We start from the raw sequence: 27,545 nt of genomic DNA, 5'->3' as shown, positions 1-27,545 counted from the left end.
AAAATGGTCGACTATATTAGCCCAGCCGGGTCTTAGCAACCAATCACCATCATTAACCCCCTTTAAAGGGTGACGACAGCTCCTGCTTGGTGCGGGGTTATTTTCTGCGGGAAATTCGGGGAAGACCGTGCTGTAGAGTAAATAGATTGCGTAGCAGCTACATTAGATATCGGCAGTTCGTAGCAGGGAGGTCCCGGGCCGCGGCCACACCGCGAGCAACCTCAGCGCCGCCAGGCAGACAGTGTCGAACCAGGCCAAGGATGATACCCAAAGCATCTCAATCCAGGGCATCGTTTATTGAGCTTCAGTAACCCCCACTCCTTAATATATGTGACCTCGTGGTGGTCGCCCAGAAGATGAAGACTCTGGTGGGCGAACCACAGATGAACAATATCGATAGCTGACGCTTGACGATGGGCTATATAAGTCTGGTGTATTTCCGGCCTATGTCTGCGGTCAAGGCCTGCCCCTGTCGTAGCTGTCGTTGGATACCTTTACCTCCAGCTCGGGTATACACTCCATCCGGGATCGTCCACAACGAGACTTGAGCGAAAGAGGTCGATCATACAGAGACACCAAGATGCATCTCAACTCTCTCACAGCGCTTGCGCTCGTTGCGCCGGCGTCGGCCCTCCTCCGGTTTGGCTGCTCGCAGCTGGTGGTCGAGCGCCTCGACCCGCTAGTCACGCCTGGACTCAACCCATCCCCGCATCTGCACCAAATCATCGGTGGTGTAAGTGGCCGCTGGATGACGGGAAAGCGTTGAGGCCTGACTGGAAAGATTCTAACTGACTGGCCCTTGAGTTAGAATGCATTCAATGTCACCATGGACCCGTCGAGCGGCGACATCGCCGAGCGTGCCACGTGCACGACGTGCCAGTTCAGCGAAGACTTCTCCAACTACTGGACAGCTGTTCTCTTCTTCAAGGCCCGCAACGGGTCGTACCATCGCGTCCCGCAGATTCCCAACGTCGGGTTCGACGGCCAGAGCGGCGGCATGACAGTCTACTACATGCAAGACGGACTGGCCAACTACGAGCAAGCGTCCAAGGTCACGGCCTTCAAGACGGGCTTCCGGATGCTCGTCGGCGAAGCGTCGTACCGTAGCAAGGAGCAGGCGAACAGGTTCCGGCAGATCACCTACACCTGCCTGAAGGACCCCGGCACGCGGTTCCCGGAGACGATGGACTTCCCCAAGCAGCCGTGCCCGGCCGGCATCATGGCCAACGTGCGCTTCCCGACGTGCTGGGACGGCAAGAACCTCGATTCGCCCGACCACATGAGCCACATGTCGTACCCGGAGACGGGCACGTTCGAGAACGGTGGGCCCTGCCCGGCCTCGCACCCGGTGCGCGTGCCGCAGCTCATGTACGAGACCGTCTGGGACACGCGCCAGTTCAACAGCAAGGACCTGTGGCCCGAGGATGGATCGCAGCCGTTCGTGTGGTCGATGGATGACAGGTAGGTCTCGGAAGCTAGCAGGAAAGGACAAAAAAAATAAGCGAGACATGGTAATAGAAAAGAACAGAACAGAAAAAGGTACTGACGCTCGGTAGCACCGGCTTCGGCTCGCACGGAGACTACATGTTCGGCTGGAAGGGCGACTCGCTGCAGCGGGCAATGGACTCGCCGTGCTACGTCAACTGCCCGACGCTCAAGACGCAGAGTATCTCGGCCATGAACCAGTGCTCCGTGCCGAAGGTTGTCGACGAGAACTATGATGGCTGTACGCACTCCCCTCCCCCTACTAGCTCTGTCTTAAGTCGAAAAGACGGAAAGACAAGTGATTCAAGTGCCGCCGATGCTGATTTAGGTACCGTCACACAGGGCTCAAGGCACTGCCTATGGGGTCTCTGGAGGGGATGAAGGCATAATCATCCTGACGAGTTGGGTTCGTGAGCTTCGGGTTAGACAGCATGCACCAGAAAGAAGAAGAATCTGGATGTCTCTTCGAGATCGAGATCGAGATAAATCTTGTCAGACCATAGAGAAACTTTTGGCCACCCACCAAGCCGTACGCGTTCGTACAGTGCTTGTCATCATCCATTCGGGGCATATGCTGAACAAGCGGTGAGGGACTTCCTGAAGAGCATGTTGGTTCTTCGCCGAAGGCTGCCTCGATATATCTGTTGTGCCTGTGTTGCTGGTTTCAGGGCCGCCTTCCGACCCCAACCGTGGCCGTGGCCGAGGTCGCGGAGAAAATGTGTGTTTGACTTTTGTCTAAGCCCAGAATGAACTTATGAAGAGACAGGAGCATTCTCTGTACTTTGTGCCAGCGTGATTAGGCGTTCTGGAAGCGGCCCCGACGAAAGAGCCACGGGTTCCGCCGTGCCGTCTGTGCCACCCTGTGGTGCCTGAATCTTGAAAACGTGGGAGAGATTTCTCAGTCTCGGCGCACGGATTAGCACTCGAAGGAGTTGCGGGAAGCCGGACCCTGTCTGTCGGCTTCCGGGGTTTCCGGCCATGGACCAGAAGGCGGAAGCCAAGACGGAAAAACCGTTGAAGGACTGTGATCTGGGCCAATCGCAGTGCTAGTCTGGTTCCAATCAGGATCAAAGGAAAATTGCTTGTGCAAACGACGCATCTTCTTTTTTCAGAACCTTGATGAATGTTAGCGGCGCAAGAAGCCGTCAGCGCCGACTAATTGCCGGATCTGCCCCACTTCCATGCGTATGCCTTGCATCCGTCGTTGCAACCAAGGATGGACGTTGGAATGTGCTTGCTGCGTTTATGCGGTATGGGTCAGTCTCGATACGAGCCTCTGTCACACGTGTAGTGTAGGTGGCAGAGGCGAAAGACGACTGGGCGGATAGTGGCATGACAGCGGCAGGTAACACGCAGCGGCCGCCAACACTCAATCACTGTATGTACCTAGGTACTTACCTCCCGTCCCTCCATACCCAAAATTCGGCTAGGCCGGCGCCGCCAATGGCAGCCCGGCAGTAACGTTGGATGTTATCCATGGGTGCCATTCCCATACCATTCACACCCACCCATGTATCGCCCGGCTGTAATTCGCCCGGCGGCCCGACGCCGTTGGGCGCCGTGTTGGTTCCACCGCACACCGACATCGCGAAAAGATCTACAACGTCGCCCTCGTGCGGGATCACTAGCGAGCTTGGCAAGCAACGTCCCTTGCGGCGTGACGGTCTCCCCGTACTCGGGAGTCGGCGCAGCACGCATGATCGCCTTCAGTACGAGCCCGGCAGCAGTTTCCCGCAGCGAGCGTTGACCGCCGACTTATTAATAGTGTATACCGCCCAGCTGCGCGGAACACCCGGAGTATCGTAGTATCCAACAGCATCCAGGCATCGCAAAAGCAAGGAACAGGCCACAAACCGGCCAGATTAAGTGACTGCTTGGCACATCGGGTCAAGATCTTCGCTCGGCACCAAGCAAGCATCTTTATAAATACCTTGTACCTTACCTTGACGACATCCCGCCTAGTCTGTCACCACCCATCTTGCCCTCTTTCAACAACGGAGCTATCACAGCACCAAGCCGCCACCCGCCGCACCGCAACCATCAAGATGTACTTCCACGCTTCCTCCGCCTTGCTGGCCGTGCTCGCAGTGCCGTTCATCACCGGCTCCCCTATCACCCTTCCGCGCGCTGAGCCACAGGGTTGCTCAGACACCTCCTTCAAGAGCTTTGAATGGATCGCGCGCAGCTTCGACTTCCACGCGTCGTACGTCTTCTCTACGCCCGCCCACCAGAACTCGTGGGGCTATGTGTCGTTCGACCTGTACAACACCGCCGACCAGTCGACGGCCCACTGCGAGGCACGGAGCAACCAGCTCAGCGACTTCTTCTATGGCACCATGCCGTACACGTGCAACGACACGCTGAGGTCGGGATCCACGACCTTTGATTTCGCGCGACCAACCAACCGGTTGCGGGTGAACCAGACATGGACCTGCGACGATCAGGACCCGCAGTGGCCGTAGGTTTTTTCATACATGAAATCAGTCTGATAGCCGTCAGAGGTGGGGGCCAAGCGCTGACTTTGGATGAACAGAATCTCGTTTACGGGCTACGGAGACGCCAACCTCACGCTGCAATGCACCGAGTCGACGTGGCAGAACCCTAACTGGACCATGGGCCAGCTCTACTCCACGCGCGACATCAAGTGCGCGCCCGTGGATGCCACCGTCAAGCCAACTGAGTTGACTGCGGTTGCATGAGCTTGGTGACCGGCTGGTGTGGCATTGAGCGCGTGCTTTTAGTTTTATCGCAATGACCTGGGTGCATGGGCAGAAGATATGAATTTCGAACTTATGATATGCATAGCGGGCTGAAAAGTCTGAGTTGTGGGTGTGATGACCACAGTTTTGGACACGGATAGACGTGGGATTGGATCAATTCGCTTTACGATATTGATAGTATTTTCAGTTAGCTTATTATGGTTCTTATCTAATGCATAATCCATGTTTAAACTCGTTTTGCCGGGTCGTTGTCCGTCATACATGCCCACAAGAGCAGCACAAGACAACCCCCCGGTTGACTCGAAACGCTACCCAACGTGTTGTGTACGACGTCATCGCCTGACATCACACATATCAGCACCCCACATCAAAACTTTCGGTCCCTCGCCGAGGATGGCAATCCAAGGTCGCTTGCAAATGGACGCATACATCGAGCAAAGACCTTCCGAATCTTGTCTCTACATAATAGATTGATTCTGTTCTCGGTCGAACAAACTCCGTATCACCTAGCGTGACGGAGAACTCCATTGATACGCCCATTGAACTCATAGTATAGTCCACACGGCCACTCCGGACTCTTCCTTAATAATAAAACAGAGCCATCTTACAATCCACAATCAGGAAAAGATGGCACACAAGAAGCCCCTCCGGCAATTAGCCGCCGAGAAGGTCCGCGGTAAGGGCGCCAATCCCACCCTGATGGGCGATCCCAGCGACCTCAAAGCCGAGACGAGCGACGCGCCCGACGACTCGGTCGAGGACAACAGCCCTTCTTCTCCTCCTCCTTCCACGTCCGCGGACAGCGGTAGCAAGGGCGGTAAGCAGGGTCTGGGAAGCGGCAACGCCGGCGTGGACTTGACGGTTCCCCGTGCGTCGCTCGAGGGTGATCCCAAGGCGGAGGGGGAGGAAAAGGGGGTGGTGGTTGGGATTGGCGAAGGGGCGGGGCCCATTGGAGGGGTGAGGAAGGAAGGGTCTAAGTCCAAACTGTGATGCGTTTTGCTTTGTGCTTTTGTCTTCTCCCTGGGCGGAAGGGGCTAAGCGGGAGATTCGGAATCAACTGAGGTGAGAAAGTCCCTCTCCGGGAGGGATGGTGGGTGAGGCTACTGTTTGTTAGCTCGAGGTGTGATATCACGGATTATAGCATACGAAAAAGGGGTGTATATACCTTTGCTGTGCGTCTTTGTCGCTTCCGCGTCCCTGTTCAGTGATGTTTACCACCCCAAATCCACGACCATTGGCCTTGAGCGATGTGTGAGGGAGTCTTCGTTGACTGGTCCAGCAAAGGGATTGAAAAGCCGATCGTGGATGCTTGACATTCGAACATAAATTTCCCCTCATCATACAGGTGTTGTCGTTGGCAGTGCAGCCATGTAAGACGTATTGGAGCAGAATAACGGACGGTCCCAGAACCGGCGGAGGGAACAGAACTTACATAGTCAATCGGCTGCAACATGCTATTAAGGAGACAATCCGGTCTCAGTATCTCATACCAGATAATCATGCCATCAATAAAGAGGCGGATGGCAAGAATTGGTTGGGTGTGGCCGGGAAGGGTGACTTGATCCCAAGTCACCGTACGGATAGTTTTGACTCCGCCCAGTCTTGAAGATATTGCGAAGAGGAGGCAATGGAGGACGTTTCTGCCGTAGACATCGATATCAAACGCGGTCGGAGACCACCACGAGTACTTTGACAAAGAGAGCACGGGCTCGCTCCCGAATCCTTCATCCTCGAGGGGCTAGCGAGGTCACAGAATACTGAAAATCAAGTGCTCTGCAACGAGCGGCAGCGTCTGATAGACAACATCCGTTCCGGTGGGCGCCACCACCTCCGCGCATTTCCTGTCCGCTGTCACGAATGCCTCTACCCGAGGGCATCACGCCTGGAGCGTGGCGACGTAAGGGCGCCAATTGGGGTATCACGGTTTGGTTGCATTACATACGGCATGTTGCGGCCGCCAGTCCCATATGGCGGTTAATCGCAATGGGTGCGGTTAGCCCAACGCTTACCTCCCCCATTTCGCCTCCAACTCATAGAGGCAATCGAGTAATCTGGGCGGCCCGACTGTCTCCAAGACCTCCCGTTCTTTCGGGGGGATTGTCATCAGCACGAAGTCAGACACCGTATTGCGATCCCGTGCCTTGGGGTCTTCCCTAGGCCTGCCGATTCCCACCGACACGCGTGCCCAGCTGCCCTCTGGATACGCCCTGAGGGACTCCTTGACGCTCTTGACCCCGTTGTGGCCCCGGTGGCTCCTGTCCCATTCCCTGATCTTAACCGCGCCTAGTTCCTCCTCCATGTCATCGTGCACGAGTACGAACCCGACCTCTCCCGGCTTGAGTTTCTGTTCGGCGAGGTGTTCGTGGTAGGCTTTGGACACCCACGGTCCGGACACGTTCATAACTGTCGGGCTTTGGAAGAGGGAATATCGCTGGCCGATAGAACAGCGCGTGGTCTTTTTCGCGATGCGCATGTTGTCGAAACTCGGGTGCTGACGGCCTAGCTGGAGGGGGAGTAACTCAAGCACCTGATGGCCGGCCGAGTGGTATGTGTCCAGGGCGCGACCCGGGTTGCCCAGGCTTACGATGATGATGCGTTTTAAGTCGGGCATTTGGAATTCTGTTGGCGCTGGTACGTAGCGAAGGAAGTGAATGTGTATCTGCCGGGGTCCGTCGGCGGCGGCGTCTGCCCCGTTGTTCGCGGTCGAGCCGGAAGGAATGCAAGGGGCGGTTCCACGCGGAGGAGGTTGCGGTGGCGGAAAGGAGCGTCAGAGTCCTGAGGGACGCGTCCGATGTACCCTATCGCATGGTTCAAGGAGCACCAGTATGTGATTGTATCCAAAGAGTGGGTAACTCCCGTCTTTCTTTTGTCGTCGCCGGCTATCTTGGTTACAGGACGAAAATCGTGCTCTGGAGTGTCTGGAGTCTGGACCCTGGACAGGTGTTGACCCACTTGGTAGTTTTAGTTAGGTACCCGTGGCTCCTAACCGTCAATTGCCGTGAAGTGGCTCGCTCAGACAAGTCAGCCACTCAACGCTGACGTCGTTCGTCCCGCCGCAAGCAGCAGCACCGCCACAGACAACTTTCGTCACCCTCACCAGGAACCAACCAGATTGACCTGGGATGCCTGCCCTTACGCGCCGCATCCTCTGAAGCCTGCACTTCGCGATATCATTTGGCGAGCATTCTTGTGGCATATCTGCTTCAATATTCCGCAAACTACCCTGGATTTCAACACCCCGAATACATCAGCAAGAGGAGAGAAGACGAGAACCAACGATTCAGTTCTTCTAACATGTCCTGGGCGGGTACCTGACCCCGCGAGGCCTCGATTCCGGATCCCCTTTGCTGACTCGTGCCCCATAGGGTTCAAGAAGAATGTCAACCGCGCGACGACGCAGGTTATGATGAAAACCGGTCTGTCGATTCGTTTCCACCGACTTCCGCTCCTCTCGGTGCCGGAACAGTCTTGCTGATGAGGCATGCATCAGGTCATGTCGAGAAGACAAACGACCGGGATTATGAAGTCGAGGAGAGGTGAGAAGCGACGAGGTGGACACAATACAAACCGGCGCCGTTGTTAATTTTCCCAATAGGCGATTTAGGACGATGGAGGCGGCATCGTTGCGGTTACAGAAAGAGGCAAAGGGGTACTTGGATTCATTACGAGGCATGGATATTGACAGCTTGCCAGCAAGGGATTCGGGTGCTGACTCGCAGGAATATAGCAATGACGGCCTCACAAATGCGCATCGCCGAAACGATCGACGCCTTCTACGGAGACTCCGGCGCTAAGGACGGCGTGAGCCGAAGCTACAAGCAAGCGGTGGAGGACCTCGACGCCGAGACCATCAAGGCCCTGGACGGGCCATATCGGACAACCGTTCTAGAGCCCATCTCGAGGTTCTGCGCCTACTTCCCCGATGTAAACGAATGTTCGTTGGTGCTGCCCCTCCTCCTCGACCGCTCATTCTGACCAGAGTTCCATTACAGGCATAAAGAAGCGCGGCCACAAACTCCTTGACTACGACGCCCTTCGCGCCAAGGTCAAGAAACTGGTGGAGAAGCCCGACAAGGACGTGACGAAGCTCCCGCGGGCCGAGAAGGAGATGGAGATGGCCAAGGCGGCGTACGAGCAGCTAAACGAACAATTGTGCTCGGAGCTGCCGCAGCTAATCGATTTGCGGGTCCCCTACCTGGACCCGTCCTTCGAAGCGCTCGTCAAGATCCAGCTGCGCTTCTGTGCCGAGGCCTATAGCCGCATGGCTCAGGTGCAGCAATACCTTGACCCTGATACTCGCGAGCAGTATGCCCAAGGGCAGTTGGATAGCAGGGTTGAGCAGGTGCTGCAGGAGATAAGGGAGTTGAGCATCAGCGGGACGGTTTGAGCTGGCCCTGGCACAGGTTGGAGAGGGTAGACATTCCGACCGGAAGGGGAGGGTTGGAAGATGGTAGGATCATGCTTCACGGCGTACGCGGGTTGGTGATTGGTTACTCTTCAAGGGTCTTCGGTTTACCCACGGCATGCAATTGATGATGCCCATCGCACATAGACGCGAGGCGTATCTGACGAATATATCCCTTATGCGATCAGTGTCTTTATCTAGGGCTGGGCCCGCTCTAGGGCCGAACCGTGTAGGGGACAAACAATATGACAGCTACCGTCGTTTCTTCATCGAAGAAGGTCGACTGCTGTGTTGTATGTCCCTGGGGTACTATATACTTTTGATGTTAGAAGAAACATCGGGACAGGGCAGGCCGAGACCCAAGACCGTTTTAAGTTCCACATGACATTGGCAGCGGTTTGCGCGGCTCGTCTCAACAGTCAAATCGGCATCCAAGACGATCACACAGGGAATTTCTCCACGACAGGTCGATTTTGTCCGTACTTATGCCGCGCGCCGTACCCTCCGGCCCGTGCGCGGGATCGACCGACGCGATGGCAGTGCATGTCGCTGCCAGAGATACTATGGATCGGCAAGGTTGGGGGCAGGAAGTTGTCATAATCTATTTCGAGAGACTGATAATCGCTGGAATTCGACACCCTGAAGGTGTCCGGTCTTATCGAGAGTGTCCCCAGTTAGAAGACTTTGAGAAGACATGCTCACCTTTCACCAATTGGGCCTGCGGTTTCACCGAGCCGTCGCTGACCGCCACCGCAGCGACTGGATGAATCCAGATCGGAGGCTGAAACAGCTTGGCTAAAGTGCGTGAGAAGCGCTTCAGGCGTTGCGGCCACTATTGGAGACCAAGCGCTCAAAATTGGCGACTCTCGGGATTCTCCGTGTTTAACTCTGGGAGCAATGATGTGCATCAGGTAGTGCGGTTCCTGTTGGCCGGCGCTTGAATCCAAGTAACACGGAAAGCGGATTGTTTTCGCAAGCTGGTTGGACACTTCCGAGTCGGATTCCAACTTTGGCTCTGCTTTATTACTGTGGTAGACTGTAGACGACAGCCGATGCGATGCACGATCCGGATAACTGCTGGGAAATTGGAGGAACAATTCAGGCTGTGCGGGCCGAACTGGATGACGTTTGGTACCCCGGGCATGTATCCATATTCTGAGAGATGCGACGGAGTTTCTGATAGCCGTCTGAGCATAACACGCACGTTTATTAGTCGAGTGGTAATCCGCGTCTCGCCGGAGAGGAAACAATCGCGTGGAAACTGCTGCGCCTCCCAAGCGGTTCGCTAGGAGCTGCTCCGAGAGAATGGAACCTTGAAGCGGGCCTCGTGAACCAGCAATCCAATTGTTCCGGTTTGGGCCCGAAACTCACCACAGGTCTGGAGGCAGGTCGCTGTCCAACCACAGAAATTGGATCCAATCATCCGGAGATCAGGAGACAATCTGCCCAATGCCCAGACGCGCGTCTACATTAGTGGAGGTGAAGAGAAGGGAAGGCCATCGTTTCCCGCCTCCCTCGTACTAAAGTGGGCGAGCTGCGGTGGTGGTGCTTGCAACCAGCAAAGGACTCCGCTGTTCGTATTGTACCTCCGAAGGTACCGTACTGTACTGTATGTACTATACGTAATCTATCCTGTGTTATACGAAGTACTTCGCGCTTTGTATCATATTCTTCTCAATTTGCACAATTGATGAAGATTATCGACAGTAAAACGACCCCTTTGATCTGTCTGACGAAAGAAAGACGCACCACATTCCCGTGCTTGGCTACCGGACATGGGAGGTGACTTCCCGTGTTGGCAGGTTGGCGATTGTCCAGACCCCTGCTACTGCAGGTACGGAACTGCAAGAGCACTGGCCTGGAACCGCCGCTCGCCCCGCCAATTGACCCCTGTCGCAACCTGGAACCTCAGACAGCAACCGGGATCACCAATCAACCGTTTGACGAGTTTCGCATTCCATGAGGTCAAGGTCGAGCTGTTATTGCCACCTTTGTATATCATCTCATTCGTTACATATCAGAGCTTGTTCGCCCTCGGGTGCTCTCTTGATGTTCTCTCGTTTTGCTCTGATCCCAGTCGTACCCGTCCAACAATCGCCTTGCTGCACGACACCTGCTGGATGGACAGTACCATTGCTTGGCGTGCATTCGTTGTCCATTGTCGCATTGAGGAACGTCGCCAGCCAACCATCAAACTAAATCCAAGGGGTTGGTGAGCCAGCAAGCGTGTTGGCAGGCTCCATACGAAGGCCAAAAGACCCAAATTCCCAACCTCGAGGGATCACACAGGTCCTTCCGTTTCCACTAGACGGTAGCATCATATCACACCTCGAAGCATTGCTCGCAAACATGAACATCACCAAGAAGTTCGACCGCGCCTTCCAATGGGCCGGCGAGAAGATGGGCGGCGAGGCAAAAACCAGCATGTCGGAGGACTTCAAGATGCTCGAAACCGAGATGGCACTGCGGTTTGAGGGTATGTACTCGCCCATTAATGTTTAACAATGCTGGAAACTCCAAAAGCAGTGCTGACTGGGGTCCAGGTATGGAGCGCCTCCAGAGATCGATGAACCAATACATAAAGTGGCTGGGTCGTCATCTGGATTCTTCAGAAGACAAAGAGAAGGCTCTTCCCGTTGGATATCTAGGACGCACCATGGTCGGCCACGGAGAGGAATTCCAGCCCGATTCCGAGTTCGGTAACTGTTTGATATCGGTGGGCCGTGCCAACGAGAGAATATCGGCACTCCAGGAGAACTTTGTCTGCGACGCAACTACTTGCTGGCTGGAGTCGCTCGAGAGGTCGCTAGCCATGATGAAGGAATATCAGGTCAGTGGCCAATCTTCCAACATCCGGATCTTTGAGCCGTTTGCTAACTGGCTATCTGAAGGCCGCACGCAAAAAGCTCGAGAACCGTCGTCTGAATTACGATGCAAGCACCACGAAGCTCCACAAGGCCAAGCGAGATGACTTTCGGCTCGAGGAGGAGCTCCGTGCAGCCAAGGCGAAGTACGAAGAGTCGTCAGAAGATGTCCTTCGCCGCATGCAGGATATCCAAGAGGCCGAGGCTGACAGTGTTCGTGACTTGACGCACTTCTTGGACGCCGAGATCGACTACCACGAGCGGTGCGCCGAAGAACTCAGACGTGTGCGTCAAAACTGGCCAGGCACTTCGGCCGCTGGTGACAGGTCAATCGAGCGACGGCCGACTGTCCCCAGCAGGTCTAACACGGTAACGCACAGCTACACCGAGCGACTGCCGCGATCAAACACATTCAGCATTGCCGAGTCTGACAAGATGGAGTCAACCGCACCGCCAGTTCGTATGCCTATTCGTCCCAGCAACCCTCGGAGGTTGTCGCAACCCCAGCAGGTCGACGGTCCGGTCCGCCCGATCATTGGCAAAACGAGCAGCTTTCAAGGCGGCGCGAGCCTAGACCGAGAGCGACTTCGCATCTCCGGGGCCAGCACTCCGGTCCCCAGTACCTCTACTACCAGCCATAACATCACGAATGTTAGTGCCCTTCGCGGCCAGCTGCGCCCAGTGAGTAGGATTGTGACTGGCAGCATGGCGAGAGACGATGTCTTCGCCGACAGAGACGATGACACGGCGAGCGACACGGGGAGCCCGAGCTGGGGGAACCGCAGCACGAGTTCTGCGACTAGTATTGGCAGCCTAAGTCGCACTCCGAGCAACAACACAATGAACTCACCCTTCGGCGTCGGTGGCGTGAAGAAGGCGCCGCCTCCGCCGCCGCCGAACAGGTCGAAGAAGCCGCCCCCGCCAGTGCCGGCGAGGCGTGACGCCAATTGCTGATCTGGCAAGAACTACGATACCTCAATACCGGGGCGGTGAGACCAGCTCACTGGTATTTCGCGTCGCGGAATCCTCATTGACATAGAGGACATGTAGTAGGGGGCCTCTAGTCAACGGTGTTGGTATGGCTCTTGGGCGGCGACGGGCGTTCTGTGTGTCTTCGGTGTCGGTCTGTGTTTCGGCGGACTGGATCCGCGTACGTGGAGATGGGACAGGCGTTGACGTTGAGACCGTTATAAATGGGACACTTGCCATTGCAAGTCATAGGATTATCATGAATACATCTAGATTGCAGCGTTGCTCTCATCGACGTTTGGAGTTCAAGTTCTGAGTTCTGACAGTGAGCTCAGTTTCTTGCGGGGCTCGAGTGGGGGCACCGCATGCTCGCTGCCAAGAAATGCCAAGGCCGCCGACGGTGGGCCAACGGATCCCATTCCACCGACTGTGCGGTTTCAAGCTCAAAGCCCGTGACGCGCCTTCTTCCCAATTCCACATTGGCTTTCGATGTTTTACTTGCTATACAAGAATATTTTGCTCCGTGTGGCTGCGCCTGTCTAATTGCGATTCATCATCTGTTACCACGACTAATACCCGAACTTGAGCCCAAGCTTGACCCGTATCGAGGCGACCGACGAGGAGGGTTCGAGCCGGCCGGCCATGGCGACCGAAGATGCAAGATATCGAGAGTCGTCACAGTACCAGTTGTGGTCGTTCTCACCCACGCAGCTCGCCGCCATGCGAGAGAAGACCAACGCCGCCGCGCGTGCGAGTATAGCAGGGAGACTTGCCTCGATGCCCCCTCGTCTAGAAACACCTCGGCGCCCACGTCGAGTGCGAACACGCCCGACCCCGAAGGAGCCTCGACGCCTGCACTGCCCGAGTTCTTGACTCCCGCGGAGGAAGCCTTGCTGGTAACATTCAACACCTCAGAGCTGCTGCGAGCCGGCGACCACGCGGAGATGTCGGACGAGATCAAGGCCACGGCCGCTGCCTTCTTCAGGAGATTCTACGTCACGAATAGCATCATGACATATCCACCGACCGAAATGCTTATGGTTGCGTTGTACTTTGCATGCAAGGCAGAGGGGGTGTTCCTATCCATCACCGAGTCGGTCTCCCTTGACTGCGCGCCTAGGACAACTTTGCTGACTGGTGGCTTTTCGCTTTTGCCAGTTTCATCAAGACTTTCGGTAGAGAAAACCCAGAAGAGATCATTGCAGGAGAGTTTCTACTTTGCCAAGGTCTGCGGTTTGCAATCGACGTGAAACACCCTTTCCGAGCACTCAGGGGCTCCATAATGGAGCTCAGTGCGTTACCCGATATCGAGGCAAGCCGCAATCTCCCCGACACAGGTCTTCCATGACGCACACTGACTTTGAGCTTCTCAGCCCGCCCGCCTCGCCGCTGCCGAGCACCGCGCCCGCGAGATCCTCCGCTTCAGCCCGCTCATAACCGACGCCTACTTCCACTACACGCCCAGCCAAATCATGTTGGCCGCCCTATCCCTCGCCGACCGCGGTCTCGCGGAACGTTTAATAGCGGAAACCTTCCATTACGTTGCGCCGCCAGCTAACAACAGCGGCGCCGACACCCCGGCTTCCTCGGGCCCCGACGCTCCCGCTCCCTCCAGGAGATCTGCCCCACGGAGCGATGGCGAAGATAGGACCCAGATAATCGGCTCCCACATCCGAGATAAGGTGCTCGGCACGATCGAGGCGTGCAGGGACATGCTCTCGAAAGAACTTCCTGAGCGGAGGGAGCACTGGACAAATGTATGCACATCACCCACTTCCCACCTGCTTTCTCTTCCCTTTAGTTCTTCGTCTTCCGCCACCCACCTCTCATTCCCGTTCGCTCTCTATTCTCTCCAAATTACTAACCAGGAGCAGAAAACCGTAATAAAAGCCCAAATCACACCTCTCAGGAAGAAACTCAACAAGTGTCACGACCCGGAACGGTGGAATCTCGTCGAGCTGCAGCGCGCTCGCCGTGAGCAGGCAAGCAAAAAGGCTGATTCAGAGGACGGGGATGCCGAGGATGGGCCCGCCGGGGGTACGGTTGAGGCCGACGGAGCGGTCTTTGGAGGGCCCCTACCGCGGGATTCTAAGAGGAGAAAGGTAGGGAAAGGGCTGGATGATCCTTTCGGGCCGGCTTTGTGAATAGAAAGGTCTCTGCGCGATTGGGTACAATACGGAAGCTGGCCGAGCGATAGTATCTTGTCAGTTAGCATAACCGGCGTTTCGGAGGTAGAAGGGAATTAGGTTTGACCGTCGGTCTGAGGCGGTTTCCAGAGCATAGCGTTGGAAGGAAAAGCGAGCCTGACTAATTCACGAGGGTTGAGCAATTTCAAGAAGGGGGGGGGCCTGCACAAAACGCCTGCAGCTGTATAGGAGTGGCGAGATGACGGCCTAGCTAGTAGGAGGCACATCGTCCGCTTCGCCAGTGTTGTGCCTCGAAGAGATCAACATATAGTTGTGTGCTACTCAGCTCTCAGTACTAGTGCTAGTCTCGTGAAAAGCGGTATTGTACAGGTCATGTGGAGGTGTTCGATTCCCATCTCCCATCCCACAAATGATACCACCTACTAGGAATCAGCCATCAAGCAAACTCTTAGAATGGCGGCCTGGCTTCCTCTAACGAAACCGAACTCACGAGTAAGGGGAGACAGGTGTGGCTTTGGAAAATGCGTTTACTTATGAGCTTCTCATTGATGCCAACTAGCCAGCCGGCCTAGCCAACCAACCTAACGTACTGTATCTAGGCAAGGTAAACTGAAGTACTCAACAATGTCGAGTCTCAACGAACTCAAAATTTCACATGGCTCATGCTGTTCCCTTCATATGGAGGGCCACTTCCCTACTTCTGTCCTTCCTGGCCGGTCCTGTGGGAGTCAAAGAAGATTCAGATCTGCTAACATCGACATAATGTCGTCAATCTATGTGCCAAAAGAAGGTGGTGTGCAACAAATAAGGAAATGAAATAATAACAGAATTTGCAGTTGAGTCCCCTGCTCAGGTTCGTTGCATTCCGTAGCTAGCTTCCATGACCTCCGCAGCGACTGAAAGCCTGGGACTCTTGGATTGACGCTTAAGCTCCATAGTAGTCGCGTTGTTACGGTAGTTGGCCCAGTGAAGCCCTGGGCCTGCACTGCCTCGATGAATTCCATAGCGGCTGTAATGACCCAAGTAGTCCGGGAGTCTCATGCCACCGTAGGGTCTACGGCTGGGCTGTAATCCCTCGCTATCAAGGGACCTTTCCAGCCACCAAAATGTCTCTGCCTGCCGTGGGACCCAGTGTTAGATGAAGCTCACCACCGAAGAAGGCCCCGGTACTGCAAGTTTTCCGGTCCCTAGGTCCGAAACCCATGCTCTTTGAGCTGTTTCGCGAGCTCAATTTGGAGCCTCCCAGCATCGGCGCACCTTGCTTCGGGATAGCGCTTGTACTCATCAGCCATCTTTTCCCACTGTCTCACTCTCTCCATTATCCAGCTCGACTTGGTCTCGAAGTGCTTGCGAATAACGTCTCCCCAGACGGGATCATCATGTTTTGGAGGGGCTGGAGCTCCCTGGGTAAATCTTGCGCAACATGGGAGCATCGCCAGCCCCGTCATGACAGAAAGTGCAGAATGGGGCTCTTCAGGAGTTTCGGATTGCTGTTCGATCATTGCTGGAGGAGGAGGAAGCAGCAGCCCTACTCCTGACAACGGCGCAGCTTCGTTGGTGTCCTGGTACGGATAGATGGAGGGGGCTAAGGGCTGGAGTGGCGGCACGTTGGCGTGGTCGAGATTTGCCGGTACCGGTCCTTGAACCTGCGGTGTCGATGAGGGGCCCGAAGCAGTTGAGGTATCTGCTTTTGAGCTCCGTCGTTGGTTCGCCAGGCGTTGAGTCAGCCAGGGGAGGAGAGCATATCGGACAGTCAGTTGTTCGACGTTTCTATTATACTTTTTCGACCGGTCATCGTTCTGGTACTGTTCATACCCGGGCTCATTGTAATACGGCTGAGAGTTGAAGATCATGGCTTGCGATACCGGTTAGTGACTTTGACAGACGACAAGGGTTTACGGTTTTGCATACATTGGATGGAAACTAGGATCTGTAGAATCGTCGAACGACCGGGTTCCCACGGCTGGCCCGTCCAGGTTCCGAGTAACGAAAGACAAACTATGAAGGAAGTTAGCGAGTTGAACACGATCCATCCTTGCCGAGATGCTTGGATGAAGTCCAAGTCATGGATATACCTACTCTTCCCGTTGTTGTACAGGTTTGGGTTGAAGTGAGCCTGGCCGCCGCCTGTTGTTCGGAAGCGCATTCTAGGGGGCTCTTCTGGGAACTCTTGGTCGCAAAACATGTCGAACTCAAAGAGTCCATTCTCATACGGCGTGTCCGCTGGTCCACTGATTAATATTCTCAGCACGTCCAGACGGCTCTCCCCGTGCCGAACATAGATGCCTTCAGGCAGGTCCGTGCTTAAAGACGAGATCTGGCCGACCAGCTTTCTCATCCGGCCAACCGAGTGGTTTGATTTCACCAGCTTCCCTGCTTTCTCCTTAAAGGCATGACCCTCGAGTATGACATGGTCTGGAAGGTCCTTGACGCAATTCTCGCGATGCCATTTGCGAAACGTCATGGCACTCTCCTGGGGCGCCGTGGCGACTTGTGCCTGCGAGTGCGTGGCTTTTGCGTTTACCACGTGCTCGCTGGTGTGGAGCGCCCAACCGCGCCGTAACGAATCCGACGCCGGGCAGGTTAGCTGGTCATCCATCATACTCTTCATTTGTAGCCGGTGAGATGCAACGGAATCGGCCAGATCGCTTATCCGCTGTGCCACTGCTACCTGGGTCGCAAGAGCTACCGACTCCCGCTCCTGTTTGGGCTGTTGTTCGATTAATTTAGCGTATCGGCGAATTCCTTCCAGGAACTTGCGACAAGGGACTCCCAACTCTTCCACAATCGCCGCCAGCGACTGTGCGCTTTCGTAGACCGTCCTCGTAGCAGTGCCCTGGGTTTCGTTCTTCCCAAGGACGACTTGGATGAGTTGGTCTTCTGGTGGAAAGATCGTTCTCTCACGGAGGAGGATCGGAATGAAGTCGAAATGGCTTCCCATAGTCTCCATGAAGTCGAGCACGGCGGTGGTGGGGCCGCACCAGGTGTTGATTTCCTCAATCGCCGCATAGCGGAGAAGTTCGGAGGCATGGTCCAGCATAGCACTCCGTCGGATCATTTGCGAAATAAGCGGCTGGGAGCGGCAGTCAAAGGCTGTGGCCGAACTTGCTGCGACTTTGGTTGGGGAAGGCAAAAGGGACGACAGCGCAAGGAAATACTGCTCCATGAGTTCCGGGGCAACGTCGTCAGTGCCGCCTTGCCGGACTTGGTTGGGGCGGTTTGCCAACTGATCGTAAACCGAGCTGCCGTATCCCGTGCCCTTGGCAAGTGCTGGAGACCTTTCTTCTTCGGACAGTCCAGAGTGTGCGACCGCGCCCGATGATTGCGGCCTGGGCCGTAAGTCTCTCTTGACGGGTGGAGGCTTGGGGATGGCCGAGAAGCCGCACAAGATGGAAAAGATTAGAAACAAACGTCCTCGATCGCAGCACCAGTTAAATTTGATTCCTTTCCCTGATGCCACGTGTCTCAGCACAGGGATGTTGGCACCGGCATGGTACGTGTCTCCTCCAACACACGACCAACCTTTGCACTTGCGACACTGGAGACAAGGATGCAAGAAGCCTGATCCGTCAGTTCCGATCGTGTGAGCGGCATGGGCACAGCTAGACAAACAGGATTTGCCCAACATCTTCTTTGTCCGCTGGATGAGCTCAGTGTCTGTGAGTTTGAAGGCGGCACTGCAGTTGACGCATCGAAGGGACTGCAGGCTCTCCCGGTACTCTGCAAGCAGTTGCTCGTCATTGGGCTGACACTTCGGTTGCCGAACGCGTTCGGGGTGTAATAATTCGTCCATGTGTCTTGCTCCGGGGCGCTTAGTGGCGGGTCCGTATTCGTCACACTGGTCTTGTGAGGCCGTCGAATTGCCTCCAAATACTCGGCTGAGTTCGTCTGGGCTCAGTTCAAGTTGCCCGTTTGCAGGGCCACCCGGGGGGGTTCCGCAGTCTACGTTACGGTGAGAATGCCAGCTCTAGCGCTCCATATCTTTCGGTTCGTTAGGAAGGGCTGTGAACTGAGAACTCACCAAGACAGTCGGCTGCTGAAGCCGGGTGATTTGCGTGGGACTCTCTTATGGGTGCGGGTGATGAGTCCGATGACAGTGATGGCGTACCGGCACTGTTGATTTCAGGGGAAGGCGGGGACCGAGGCGCGGCCGCAGACGATAGGGAATGCGCGGGCGGCGCACTTTGCGTCGCTTCGCCATGAGCTGGAGACTCTAGAGTCCAGTTAGAGATCATAATCGTGGGGGATGCGACGTTGTCAAACGGCGTTGCTACCTGGATGATGATCCATGGTCACGCGCGGCTGCTTGGCCTGCTGGAGATTGCAAGACAGATCATCCACGCCTGAAATGCGCCGCTTCAATGATTTAGCCATTGATTTCCACTTTTGAGCGGACTTCTTGAGTTTGGCGCGGAGAGAAGTCATGGGGATTGGGATGGAACCTGAGGCAGTTTATGCGACAGTCCGATGGTGACTGTGCCACACTGACGTACGAAGTGGTTTTGACGCGCGCTGATGTGAAAACGATATGCCAATTGTTTAACGTCTCAAAGAGTCATTGATGTTGTCCAGACAATGTGGGAATAAAGAGTAGGAGCGAAACGGGTGATGAGATCGGTTAAGGTTAGGTGGATTCCATACTACATAGGCGAACGAATGACTGGGCAATCCAGAGGGCTAGAACTGATGAATCGATGTGCCCTTAGTAGGACATCGACCAGGATGTCCTGTTCAGATAGTGAGGCCCGATCAAGGCGGTGGTTGCAGAAATCTTCCTAGTTACCGTAGGCACGCAGGTAAAAATTGAAAAGGAATGAGCGGTTTGACAAGGTGAGGCTGTCGAGGTGAGTAAGGTAGGTAAGTAAGGTAGGTAGGTAGGTGGTTGGAACGAGGGAACCCGGTTTGCGAACAAGCTTGGGCCTAGATCTGCCCAATGACAACTGCCCAGTGTTGGGGTTGCGGGCTGCCCGCAGCTGACCGAGCTCGATTATGGTGCATCGCATTGGCCGACTTGCCGCATCGATGTGACCGCTGCTCAGTGCTCACGGGTGGTCTGTGAGCATCATGACACATGAGGAAACCAATGGAACCTGAAATGATTGGCTGATGGGAGATGCCCTTTGAATCGAACATACACAATGCTGTCTGTGAGGCCGATCGCTGAGCCGAGGCTCAGGGTCGCTTTTCCTCCATGATGATATCATGAATCTCGGGGCCGCTCCCCGATAGCCCGCGTGTGTCGGGTCTAGTCCAAATTGCCTGGCATTCCAGGTTGCCGCGGTTGAGTCCTTGCAAGGCTGGGCGACTGGGCCGGTCTTGCCAGTTCAGAGCTCATTGCGGCCTCCGCATTCTGAGACATCCCGGTGCCGATATCACCAGGTAGCTAGCTACCTTATTATGTAGGAACTGATGAGCAAAGTAGGGGTCTCTTTACAACTCGAACATGTGAGGGCTGACTTCCTATTTCATCACTGCGCCCAAGTAAGCCTGCCGAGTCAGAGCACCGTGATGAGCTCGTCTTCGTGCCTACAGTGAGTACAATCATGGCGAGCTTGTCTACAGTGGCCTTTCTGTGGTCATCGCTTTGCGTCTTCAAGTTCCATACACCTACTCGTAAGGGAGCAGAAGCCTCAGTAGGGAGGGGCAGGGAAAATTTAGAGTGTTCCCCTTGCAACTGTGTGGGCAGAAAGGTCTTTCAGCTGATGAATCGTCACTCAGTCAAAAGGAATGGGTCGAGGGTCCAGTACAGCAGAAGCTTGATTGGCTTGGCAATGAATGCCCCTTTGCCTTTCCCGAAATCACTTCACCTACGCCACAACTGGTCTGAGCATCCACTTTCTCAGAATACCATTTTCCAAACCTCCGCACTCAGAAAAGGTAGACTCGCCACAAATTCTCTCGCCGCTTCGCCAAATAAAAGGACATCATGCGCTTCTTTCACTCCTGGAAAGACCCTCTTGCTGGCTTGCCGGAGCTCTCAAGCCATCCCAGCAATGACAGCAACAGCAGCAGCGGATGGGAGTCGCTATTACCTTCGGTTTTTGAAGACCCAGACCAAGCCTTCGAGCTTCTTGACAAGGCTCACCGGACCTTGGATGATTATGCGCGCGACCATTTTGGCGATGATACAAAGGCTCCTTTGAATGCCTTCCTGGATCATTTACCGACCAAGGGACAAGAGGTACTGGCGAGAGAGATTGTAGAATATGCAGAAGATCATGGGAAATTGCGTGCCTTGCGTCATTTCCTCGTCGATGCCATTGTCAAGGCGTGTATGTCCTTCTTTCCCTAGAGCTCAAGCGCAACTTACTGATATCTTATATAGTGAGGGTAGCCGGTGGCGGTGCTCCTAGCATCGGACCTTCTCCTTCCCCCGGCGCCGCTGCTGAAGTAGAAGCGGACATGGCATCCATTGAGGTATCCACGAAGGCCGAGCAAACGAAGTTGAGGGAGGACTGCTTGAACAGAGACGGCCAACGTTGCGTCGTTACCGGCATCCTTGACCCAACTTGGTTTCATAAAATGCCGAAAAGCGCCCGTGCAAATCATACGTTCAGCGACTTAGAATGCGCGCATATCCTTCCATTTGCACTCAGGGATTTCGATGAGAAGGATTCTCGACAGGTATAGTGGTCCGTTGCCTTAACTGTTATATATAGCTAACCCGTGGTCTAGATGCGCAACAAGGCGACGATATGGTGGGCATTATACCGCTAATTCCCAATTCTCAGTCCCAGAGTGATTTCCTCGGGCACCATCAATACCAGGGAGAACGCTATCACATTGGTTCCTGAAATCCACAAGTACTTTGGCACTTTCCGGATAGCCCTGGAACCGATATAGCAGTTTGTTACTAACACCGGTAGGGTATCCGGTACCGGTGCCATAAGTTTTATGAACCCCTTGGCCTTTATGGGCAAGCCATGCCAGAGGTTGTTACCCTTCAGCAACATAGTCTCGGGCAGTCAATACCGATGCCCAATCGTCATCTGCTCCGCGTTCACTACATCGTGGCCAAGATCTTGAGCGTGAGTGGCCTTGGCCCAATTCTGGATCTTGAGCTCTCCAAGCGTGAATCAGTCTTATGCTCTTCCTATCTCAACCCGAATGGTTTAACGGACCTTGGAAACATGCTCTCTACCGCGTTCCTAACACGTATCTAGCATATACCTGGGACCTGAAGATCACGGGATTGAAGACTACGGAAGAGAATTGAAACTTCAAACACTGCTGTAAGTTCGCCCTCTACACAATAAATCGTGTTCACTTCTCGGCTAACAACAGACAGACACCTACACAGTGGAGCGTCGGATTTTGCGTCTCGACTCTAAAGCCTTCGTCTACATCACTGCCTGGTTCTGCCCGTAACCTGCAGGCGAGTTCTGTATCACGCTGCGCTGCGGTACTGTATAGTGTTAAATGGAGCACGGAACTCTGGTCGTTATTGCCATTCTTAGTTAGTGGGTCTGGGCCTCCATCGACTGGCGGGCCTGTGCCCCTGCCCTGTGCATACGCGTAGCACGATGCTTCTTCAGGACTGCGGGGTCAGCTCAGCGAGTAGGTTGGCACGCCCTGGCAACATTAAACCGAACGCAAGAACCATAACGTATTTTATAAGCGAGCTGCGCATACAAGCGAGCTGCGCACTGGTAAGAGCTGCACAGACATTTAGTGGTGGCACTAACAACCGGGATTAAGCCCGGAATTAGCTGTTAGTATTGCGACTAAATGTCTTCAGAACTCTTACCAGTGCGCAGCTCGCTTGTATGCGCAGCTCGCTTATAAAATACGTTAGCGGATAGCTGGACTGTGTCGAAACAGGAATCTAGTAACGATTATGCAGACCAAATACGTAGGTTTTGAAATGAATGTATAGAAACGTAGATGCCCTAAGTAAGGTTTGAGTAAGGTTAAAGCAGTGCTGACATTGTATATGTTTTAGCTGTGGTGAATTGTTAGGTAGTGGTGACGCATTGTCTTTTGCGTTCGGTTTAATGTTGCCAGGGCGTGGTTGGTTGCCTTGCCTCGAGCTTGCCTAAAATCTTGGGGAAAGACCTCTTGCAACACCCGGCCCACTTCAATAAACCTCCCGTTATGTTAACCGCCTGATAATAATATGCGGAAAGTCAGTCAAAGATGCCCCTGACTTCCACCGTTATGATACTTAGCTCGCAAATTCGTTTCCCGGAGCATGGTATCTAATCTCGGCAGGTGGTTTCTGGACAATGAAGTTAAAGTCGAGGTGATGGGTATCGCAAAGTGGATTCCCTGGAGGACCAAGGACTCGTCATCACGGAATATGTCCAGCACCAAGCGTCCCAAAAACCCGGAACCCCTAGAAGGATGCTGCGCACACCATGGTGGGCCTCATGGTGACCCTCACCGGTGCGCCCTTGCTAGGTAAGGTACCTTAAGGTATATACCCGGGCGTCATCTCCCTGCATGATATGGACAAAGCCATCATGCTCCTGGAGTAGGACCTGCTCACTTTTGACATAGTCCCCCTGTATCCGAAGACTACCGCAACCCGCGAGACATTTCCGACCCCTGCAAGCGCTGCATCAATGGCTCAATACCCCGCCCCAAATGCGCCTTGTAGTGGGCCTCAACCGGAGTCGATCCACCCCTCTTTATATGCACCAACCCGTCTCAGGATGCGCCGTGGCGCACGGGCTGGCCAGGCTGTGCAGACAGCCCCCAGAGTCACCTTGGGAGCTGAAGTGCTTAATAAAGGTGGCTTAAGGGACGGCTGTGATTGAGCTAGGAGTTGTGCTTCACAGTTCACACTAACCATCCGTAACTCCGTATAGAGCTGCCAAGCCTGCGATTTCACCTTCCGCATGCCGCGACGATGACTGAAACGCACTGGGACCCTGGCAACCTCCTCCAGATCACCGAGCCAGAGAGGGATTTTGAAATCCAGTGTGTGGGCAGAAACAAGTACGACTCCCGATGTCGATGGACCAAGAGCGGCGACGATGCGACCGCCATCCGGTCCATGGTGAGGCGGCTGGCGGCACAGCCGCCCAGCAAAGCGACAAACCAAGACCTGGAGAGCCTTGCCCAGCTTTGTCTTTGCGAACGCTTCCACTCTAATCAATGGCTCCAACTCACTAGGCGCTGGAAGTCCGTCGTGGCCACGGCGGTCACACACCACGAGAAACTACTATCAAAGCCAAACGGTGTCGGGGACAAGGCTCAGCTGGAGAAGCTGCTCGTCGAGCGGCGGAAGTGCCTTGAGATCTTAGGTGTCCAGGTGAACGAGCCGGATCTGGTGGGGAAGCTGAGAGTCTATGTCTCCCACAACGAGAGCGAGAGGCGCGAAAACGAGGCAAGAGCAGTACAGCTGCAAAGCGACCTTGCCGCGGCTCATGCCAACGTCCAAAGTCGGTTACAGGCTCTGGAGGAGGAACTCAAGGAGGCCAGACTCAGGGAGGTTGCGCTGGCCGAGGAGCACCGTGCGGAATTGGATCAGGTCGGGGAGACCGCCATCGCCGAGATCAGTCGCCTCGGAGAACTGCTTGGCATGACGGCAAAGACCCAGATTACCCGTCTAGGTGAGCAGTTCCGCATGTGCACTCTGAAGCTGCTCAGGGAGACGGAGGATAACTGGAAGCGTCGTGTGGCGAGAGTAGTTGAGGAGAAGGCTGCTCTCTCGCGCCTGCTGGAGGAAGCGAAGATCAGGACCAAAGACCTTGAAGAAGCCATGGAAGGACTGGAGCATCAGGTATCGGAGACGAAGACAAGGAGTGATCATCAGTTGGAGGAGGAGAAGGACAGGACGAGGCGAATGGAGGAGGCAAACCAAGATCTCGAGGCCCGATTATCGGCAGCCAATGCCGAGGCCGAGCGCTTGCTAGACGAGGCAAAGGCAAAGTACACGATGCTTGTGGAGGCACAAGAAAAGTTGAAGCGACAGCTATCGGAGGCAGAGGCCGAAGCAGCCAAGCGCGCGGCCGAAGCGAACAAGGCTAACCGGGCCAACGAAGCGCTGGCCCAGGAGAACGCTGATACTCTCGAGCAGGTTCGTCGTCTCGAGACTGACCTGGCCACCTCTGAGGCCGAGATTCGACACCTCCATGAAGACCGTCGGAGTCTCGAAAGAGGACTGCTACAATCACAATCTGACACGCAAGCCCTCCGCTCGACCAACTCCCACCTCACAGCCGAGGCGGCAGCTCTGCGCGCCCAGATAACCGCCCTTGAATCCACCCTCTCCAAAACCCTGCGCCACCGGCTCCGCGCCTGGATCCGCAAGCTGTCCCCTCCTTCTCATGTTCCTCCTGTGCACCGCTCCTCAACTCTCACCAAACCCCGTCCCAACGTGAGAGCAACGCTCAACCATCAACATCATGATCATCAACCTTCTCCAACCGCACCCTCAGCGCCTCATTAACCACGGCAACCACCTTCCCATCCATGTCAAACTCAAACACAAACAAATCCAACGGCTTCGACGCATACACAACGGCCGTGACCCCAACCCAGGTGGCACAATCCGTCACAAAACTCAATCCCTCCTCCTCCTTCTCGAGTCCGGCCGGAGCAATGTCCTCAAACACAGCCTTGAACGCAACCCGCTTCTTCTTGTTCTTGCCTTCTCTGGCTCCTGTATTATTAGTGCTAGCACTCTCACTATCAGTGACGACGAGGAGGTCTTCCAGACCGGTCGGGTACAGGCGCACGCTCGGGGAGAGCCGGTCGAGGTAGGCCGCGCTGACGTTGTTGTTGATGGCTACGGCTAGGCGTGCCATGTCGGTGCCGTTGGACAGCCAGCCGGTCACGCCCAGCCCGGGGGCTGTTTGGTCGATTGTGATGGTTAGGGAGGAGTTCAGTAAGGGGAGTGGTGGTGGTGATGTGCTGCTGCTGCTGCTGCCGTTGGAATAAGGAGGAGGGGTAGTAGTAGTGGTGGTGGTGTTGGCGAAGGGCGGCTGCTGTGGGACGGACGTTGAGTTGTTGGACAGCAGGCTCGCATGGCGATAGTGGCCTGCGAAAGTGGCGTTTGCCTGGGCGCGGGCAAGGTAGGAGAGCGTGGGCACGTAGGTGTCGGCGAGCGTCTCGGCGATGGCGGTCGTGAGGCCCGCGGGGGCGTCGCCCGCGGCAAGGACGCTGAAGCCGATGTCCAGCTCGGGGATGATGGCGAGGAGGGAGCTGTAGGCGCCCAGGCTGCCGACTTTGTTGAAGGTGTGGACGAATTGGTACGTCTGGTCTGCAGGGGATTGTGTTAGCGACTGAGAATTACTGCATTCCTATTTTCTTTTTCTTTTCTGGTTTTTTTTCCCCACCCTCATTAACGCGATAGGGGGGAACGGTAAAACATACTCTTTGCCAGCTGAATCCGTCTGATGCCCCACGGCATGCCAACCAATGCCTTTGGGTCTGAACTGAATGACGACGGCTTCAGCCAGCGGCGGGTCATGGCTGGCTTGAGGAGCGTCGACCGCAGGATGGCCCGGCCGAGGGAGGCCATATCCCCCGAAGAGGAATACATGTTTCCGGTCCTACACATTTCTGTCAGCCGGGATCCAAGAAATAATAGGCAGCGAGACTGGACCCACGCCGATTCCTCTGCCAGCTGAAAACCCCAGGACTTTGAACGACTAGTCCCGGGGATGATACCCAGAGAATCCTCCGGCACCTCTACAAACGTGTGCTTCAGGCTCAGGGGTTCCAGAACCGTCTCCCTGACAAGCGTCTTGAAGTCTTTCCCGGTGATGCGCTCGGCCACGTATGAGAGCAGCACGAAGCCAATGTCGGAGTATGTCGCGGTCACGAACGGTGGGAACGATGGCGGGAGCTTCGCCAGGCCTGCAAACAGCTGTTTCCTGTCACACGTGGGCCACGTTCCGCACGGAGGGTACTCCGACGCGTTCAGGGGTGGGAAGCCCATGTCGTAGAGGTTGGTCAGATTGATCTGGTAGCTGAGCTCGCCGAGCAGGGCATCTTTGTTAGAGCTGATTATTAGCGGCAGTAACGTATACGTAGCAGCGGGGGGGGGGGGGGGGTGGATCCCCTTACAGTCCCGTATTAAACCGGATGTCTGACTCGCTAGAGAGCCGACTGTGATGGACTCCCAATCAGTGGTGAGTATGGGGTTCCCAGATGCGTTGCGGCTGATCTCTTCAATCTCGGGCAGGTGCTTGGTGATAGGATCATTCCAGATTCCGTCGCCCACCGTCGCCAAGAAGGTGAGCACGGTGAAGATCTTGGTGACGCTACCGATACGGAAGACGGTATTGCCATCCACCTTGGACACTCCGGTGGAGTTGAAGTTCTTCAGACTCGGGGCCGTCCAGTAGTGTGCCCACAGCGGCTTATCCTCACTTCCCGTGAAGACCTCGACGGCGTACGAGTACCTCTCCGAGCCCGTGCTAGTGTCGTTGTCGATGTGCTCGACGAAGACATTGTCGAGCGTTGACGCCACTGCTTTGATGGTGGCGTCCTGAATAAGGTTCGTGGGACGCGGAAACAACGGGCCATAGAGCGGACAGTTTTCCTTGGCTTCGGAAGGGGAGGCGACAAAGGGGACCAAAGCCCCCAATGAGAAGAGGAGACTTCGCATGGCTTGCCAGGCTTGGGGCGCGAATGCGCGGATGGATAGACTGAACCAAGAGCCAGAGCAAAGTAGGTCTGGGCGACTACAGTCATATCACGATGTACGCCAAGGGGAGGGCAAGGACTTGTATTACTGCATCCACACGTGTTACGGAGGCACTCACGGAGAGTCGGGTCCGCCTTGTATGTGCATGTTTACAGTGTCCCACGTTACGGCTAACGATCACGGATGTTGTCCAATATCAGGATAACCACCGAATGGTCACAACGTACCGGGAGCGCACTTCAACCGGGGATTCCAAGCGGTCTAGACTTATTATACCAGGCTGCTGGTTTCGGGAGAGGCTGCAACCAGGTTTCGCCAACCCTCTTTGGCGAGGTCACTCTCCCGGGACCAAGG

The 27,545-nt window shown here is 55.2% G+C and overlaps 11 protein-coding genes across 11 annotated transcripts; 8 read left to right on the top strand and 3 right to left on the bottom strand.

The window, feature by feature from the left end:
• Positions 1–580: 580 nt before the first annotated feature.
• B0T15DRAFT_508884 (uncharacterized protein) lies at positions 581–1,874 on the top strand (the record flags this gene model as incomplete). Its single annotated transcript, XM_062867753.1, has 4 exons — positions 581–733; positions 809–1,461; positions 1,557–1,726; positions 1,828–1,874. The coding sequence occupies 4 exons, from the start codon at positions 581–583 to the stop codon at positions 1,872–1,874; spliced, it is 1,023 nt and encodes a 340-aa protein (XP_062724194.1).
• A 1,656-nt stretch (positions 1,875–3,530) lies between these two features.
• On the top strand, positions 3,531–4,184 carry B0T15DRAFT_390235 (uncharacterized protein; the record flags this gene model as incomplete). Its single annotated transcript, XM_062864529.1, has 2 exons — positions 3,531–3,943; positions 4,019–4,184. The coding sequence occupies 2 exons, from the start codon at positions 3,531–3,533 to the stop codon at positions 4,182–4,184; spliced, it is 579 nt and encodes a 192-aa protein (XP_062724193.1).
• Positions 4,185–4,465: 281 nt separating this feature from the next.
• Positions 4,466–5,421, top strand: B0T15DRAFT_524384 (uncharacterized protein). Its single transcript, XM_062868762.1, has 2 exons — positions 4,466–5,305; positions 5,371–5,421. The coding sequence occupies exon 1, from the start codon at positions 4,833–4,835 to the stop codon at positions 5,193–5,195; it is 363 nt and encodes a 120-aa protein (XP_062724192.1). The 5' UTR covers positions 4,466–4,832; the 3' UTR covers positions 5,196–5,305; positions 5,371–5,421.
• A 537-nt stretch (positions 5,422–5,958) lies between these two features.
• Positions 5,959–6,906, bottom strand: B0T15DRAFT_107475 (peptidyl-tRNA hydrolase). Its single transcript, XM_062861444.1, has one exon. It carries the CDS (start codon positions 6,814–6,816, stop codon positions 6,211–6,213), a length of 606 nt encoding a protein of 201 aa, XP_062724191.1. The 5' UTR covers positions 6,817–6,906; the 3' UTR covers positions 5,959–6,210.
• A 793-nt stretch (positions 6,907–7,699) lies between these two features.
• B0T15DRAFT_107456 (uncharacterized protein) lies at positions 7,700–8,792 on the top strand. Its single transcript, XM_062861443.1, has 2 exons — positions 7,700–8,139; positions 8,198–8,792. Exons 1-2 carry the CDS (start codon positions 7,935–7,937, stop codon positions 8,590–8,592), a joined length of 600 nt encoding a protein of 199 aa, XP_062724190.1. The 5' UTR covers positions 7,700–7,934; the 3' UTR covers positions 8,593–8,792.
• A 1,737-nt stretch (positions 8,793–10,529) lies between these two features.
• Positions 10,530–12,739, top strand: B0T15DRAFT_107370 (uncharacterized protein). Its single transcript, XM_062861442.1, has 4 exons — positions 10,530–11,086; positions 11,154–11,440; positions 11,502–12,336; positions 12,410–12,739. Exons 1-4 carry the CDS (start codon positions 10,960–10,962, stop codon positions 12,511–12,513), a joined length of 1,353 nt encoding a protein of 450 aa, XP_062724189.1. The 5' UTR covers positions 10,530–10,959; the 3' UTR covers positions 12,514–12,739.
• Positions 12,740–12,895: 156 nt separating this feature from the next.
• On the top strand, positions 12,896–14,957 carry B0T15DRAFT_524371 (cyclin-like protein). Its single transcript, XM_062868761.1, has 5 exons — positions 12,896–13,230; positions 13,284–13,536; positions 13,602–13,755; positions 13,817–14,200; positions 14,318–14,957. The coding sequence occupies exons 1-5, from the start codon at positions 13,086–13,088 to the stop codon at positions 14,585–14,587; spliced, it is 1,206 nt and encodes a 401-aa protein (XP_062724188.1). The 5' UTR covers positions 12,896–13,085; the 3' UTR covers positions 14,588–14,957.
• Positions 14,958–15,777: 820 nt separating this feature from the next.
• On the bottom strand, positions 15,778–18,383 carry B0T15DRAFT_392453 (uncharacterized protein; the record flags this gene model as incomplete). Its single annotated transcript, XM_062864631.1, has 4 exons — positions 15,778–16,445; positions 16,502–16,588; positions 16,670–18,151; positions 18,203–18,383. The coding sequence occupies 4 exons, from the start codon at positions 18,381–18,383 to the stop codon at positions 15,778–15,780; spliced, it is 2,418 nt and encodes an 805-aa protein (XP_062724187.1).
• A 1,750-nt stretch (positions 18,384–20,133) lies between these two features.
• Positions 20,134–21,958, top strand: B0T15DRAFT_508876 (uncharacterized protein; the record flags this gene model as incomplete). The annotated part of the gene is made up of 6 exons (XM_062867752.1): positions 20,134–20,203; positions 20,542–20,862; positions 20,916–21,068; positions 21,266–21,288; positions 21,457–21,618; positions 21,875–21,958. The coding sequence occupies 6 exons, from the start codon at positions 20,134–20,136 to the stop codon at positions 21,956–21,958; spliced, it is 813 nt and encodes a 270-aa protein (XP_062724186.1).
• Positions 21,959–23,441: 1,483 nt separating this feature from the next.
• On the top strand, positions 23,442–24,839 carry B0T15DRAFT_375616 (uncharacterized protein; the record flags this gene model as incomplete). Its single annotated transcript, XM_062864225.1, has 1 exon — positions 23,442–24,839. A coding segment is annotated over one exon (1,398 nt), but the record flags the coding sequence as incomplete, so codon positions are not given.
• Positions 24,840–24,927: 88 nt separating this feature from the next.
• B0T15DRAFT_550458 (beta-lactamase/transpeptidase-like protein) lies at positions 24,928–27,152 on the bottom strand (the record flags this gene model as incomplete). Its single annotated transcript, XM_062870251.1, has 4 exons — positions 24,928–25,799; positions 25,913–26,091; positions 26,149–26,533; positions 26,636–27,152. The coding sequence occupies 4 exons, from the start codon at positions 27,150–27,152 to the stop codon at positions 24,928–24,930; spliced, it is 1,953 nt and encodes a 650-aa protein (XP_062724184.1).
• Positions 27,153–27,545: the final 393 nt, after the last annotated feature.

Source organism: Chaetomium strumarium, assembly GCF_033439665.1.
Source record: "Chaetomium strumarium strain CBS 333.67 chromosome Unknown B0T15scaffold_2, whole genome shotgun sequence".
Lineage (NCBI taxonomy): Eukaryota > Fungi > Ascomycota > Sordariomycetes > Sordariales > Chaetomiaceae > Chaetomium > Chaetomium strumarium.
This window is presented reverse-complemented; position numbering and strand designations above follow the sequence as displayed.

Coding starts and splice junctions, on each gene's coding strand:
- B0T15DRAFT_107370 (XM_062861442.1), top strand. CDS start 10,960: ATGAACATCACCAAGAAGTTCGACCGCGCCTTCCAATGGGCCGGCGAG. Junction 11,087..11,153: donor GATGGCACTGCGGTTTGAGG/GTATGTACTCGC, acceptor ACTGGGGTCCAG/GTATGGAGCGCCTCCAGAGA. Junction 11,441..11,501: donor CCATGATGAAGGAATATCAG/GTCAGTGGCCAA, acceptor GGCTATCTGAAG/GCCGCACGCAAAAAGCTCGA.
- B0T15DRAFT_524384 (XM_062868762.1), top strand. CDS start 4,833: ATGGCACACAAGAAGCCCCTCCGGCAATTAGCCGCCGAGAAGGTCCGC.
- B0T15DRAFT_107456 (XM_062861443.1), top strand. CDS start 7,935: ATGACGGCCTCACAAATGCGCATCGCCGAAACGATCGACGCCTTCTAC. Junction 8,140..8,197: donor CTTCCCCGATGTAAACGAAT/GTTCGTTGGTGC, acceptor GTTCCATTACAG/GCATAAAGAAGCGCGGCCAC.
- B0T15DRAFT_524371 (XM_062868761.1), top strand. CDS start 13,086: ATGGCGACCGAAGATGCAAGATATCGAGAGTCGTCACAGTACCAGTTG. Junction 13,231..13,283: donor ACTTGCCTCGATGCCCCCTC/GTCTAGAAACAC, acceptor CCGACCCCGAAG/GAGCCTCGACGCCTGCACTG. Junction 13,756..13,816: donor GTGCGTTACCCGATATCGAG/GCAAGCCGCAAT, acceptor TGAGCTTCTCAG/CCCGCCCGCCTCGCCGCTGC.
- B0T15DRAFT_107475 (XM_062861444.1), bottom strand. CDS start 6,816: ATGCCCGACTTAAAACGCATCATCATCGTAAGCCTGGGCAACCCGGGT.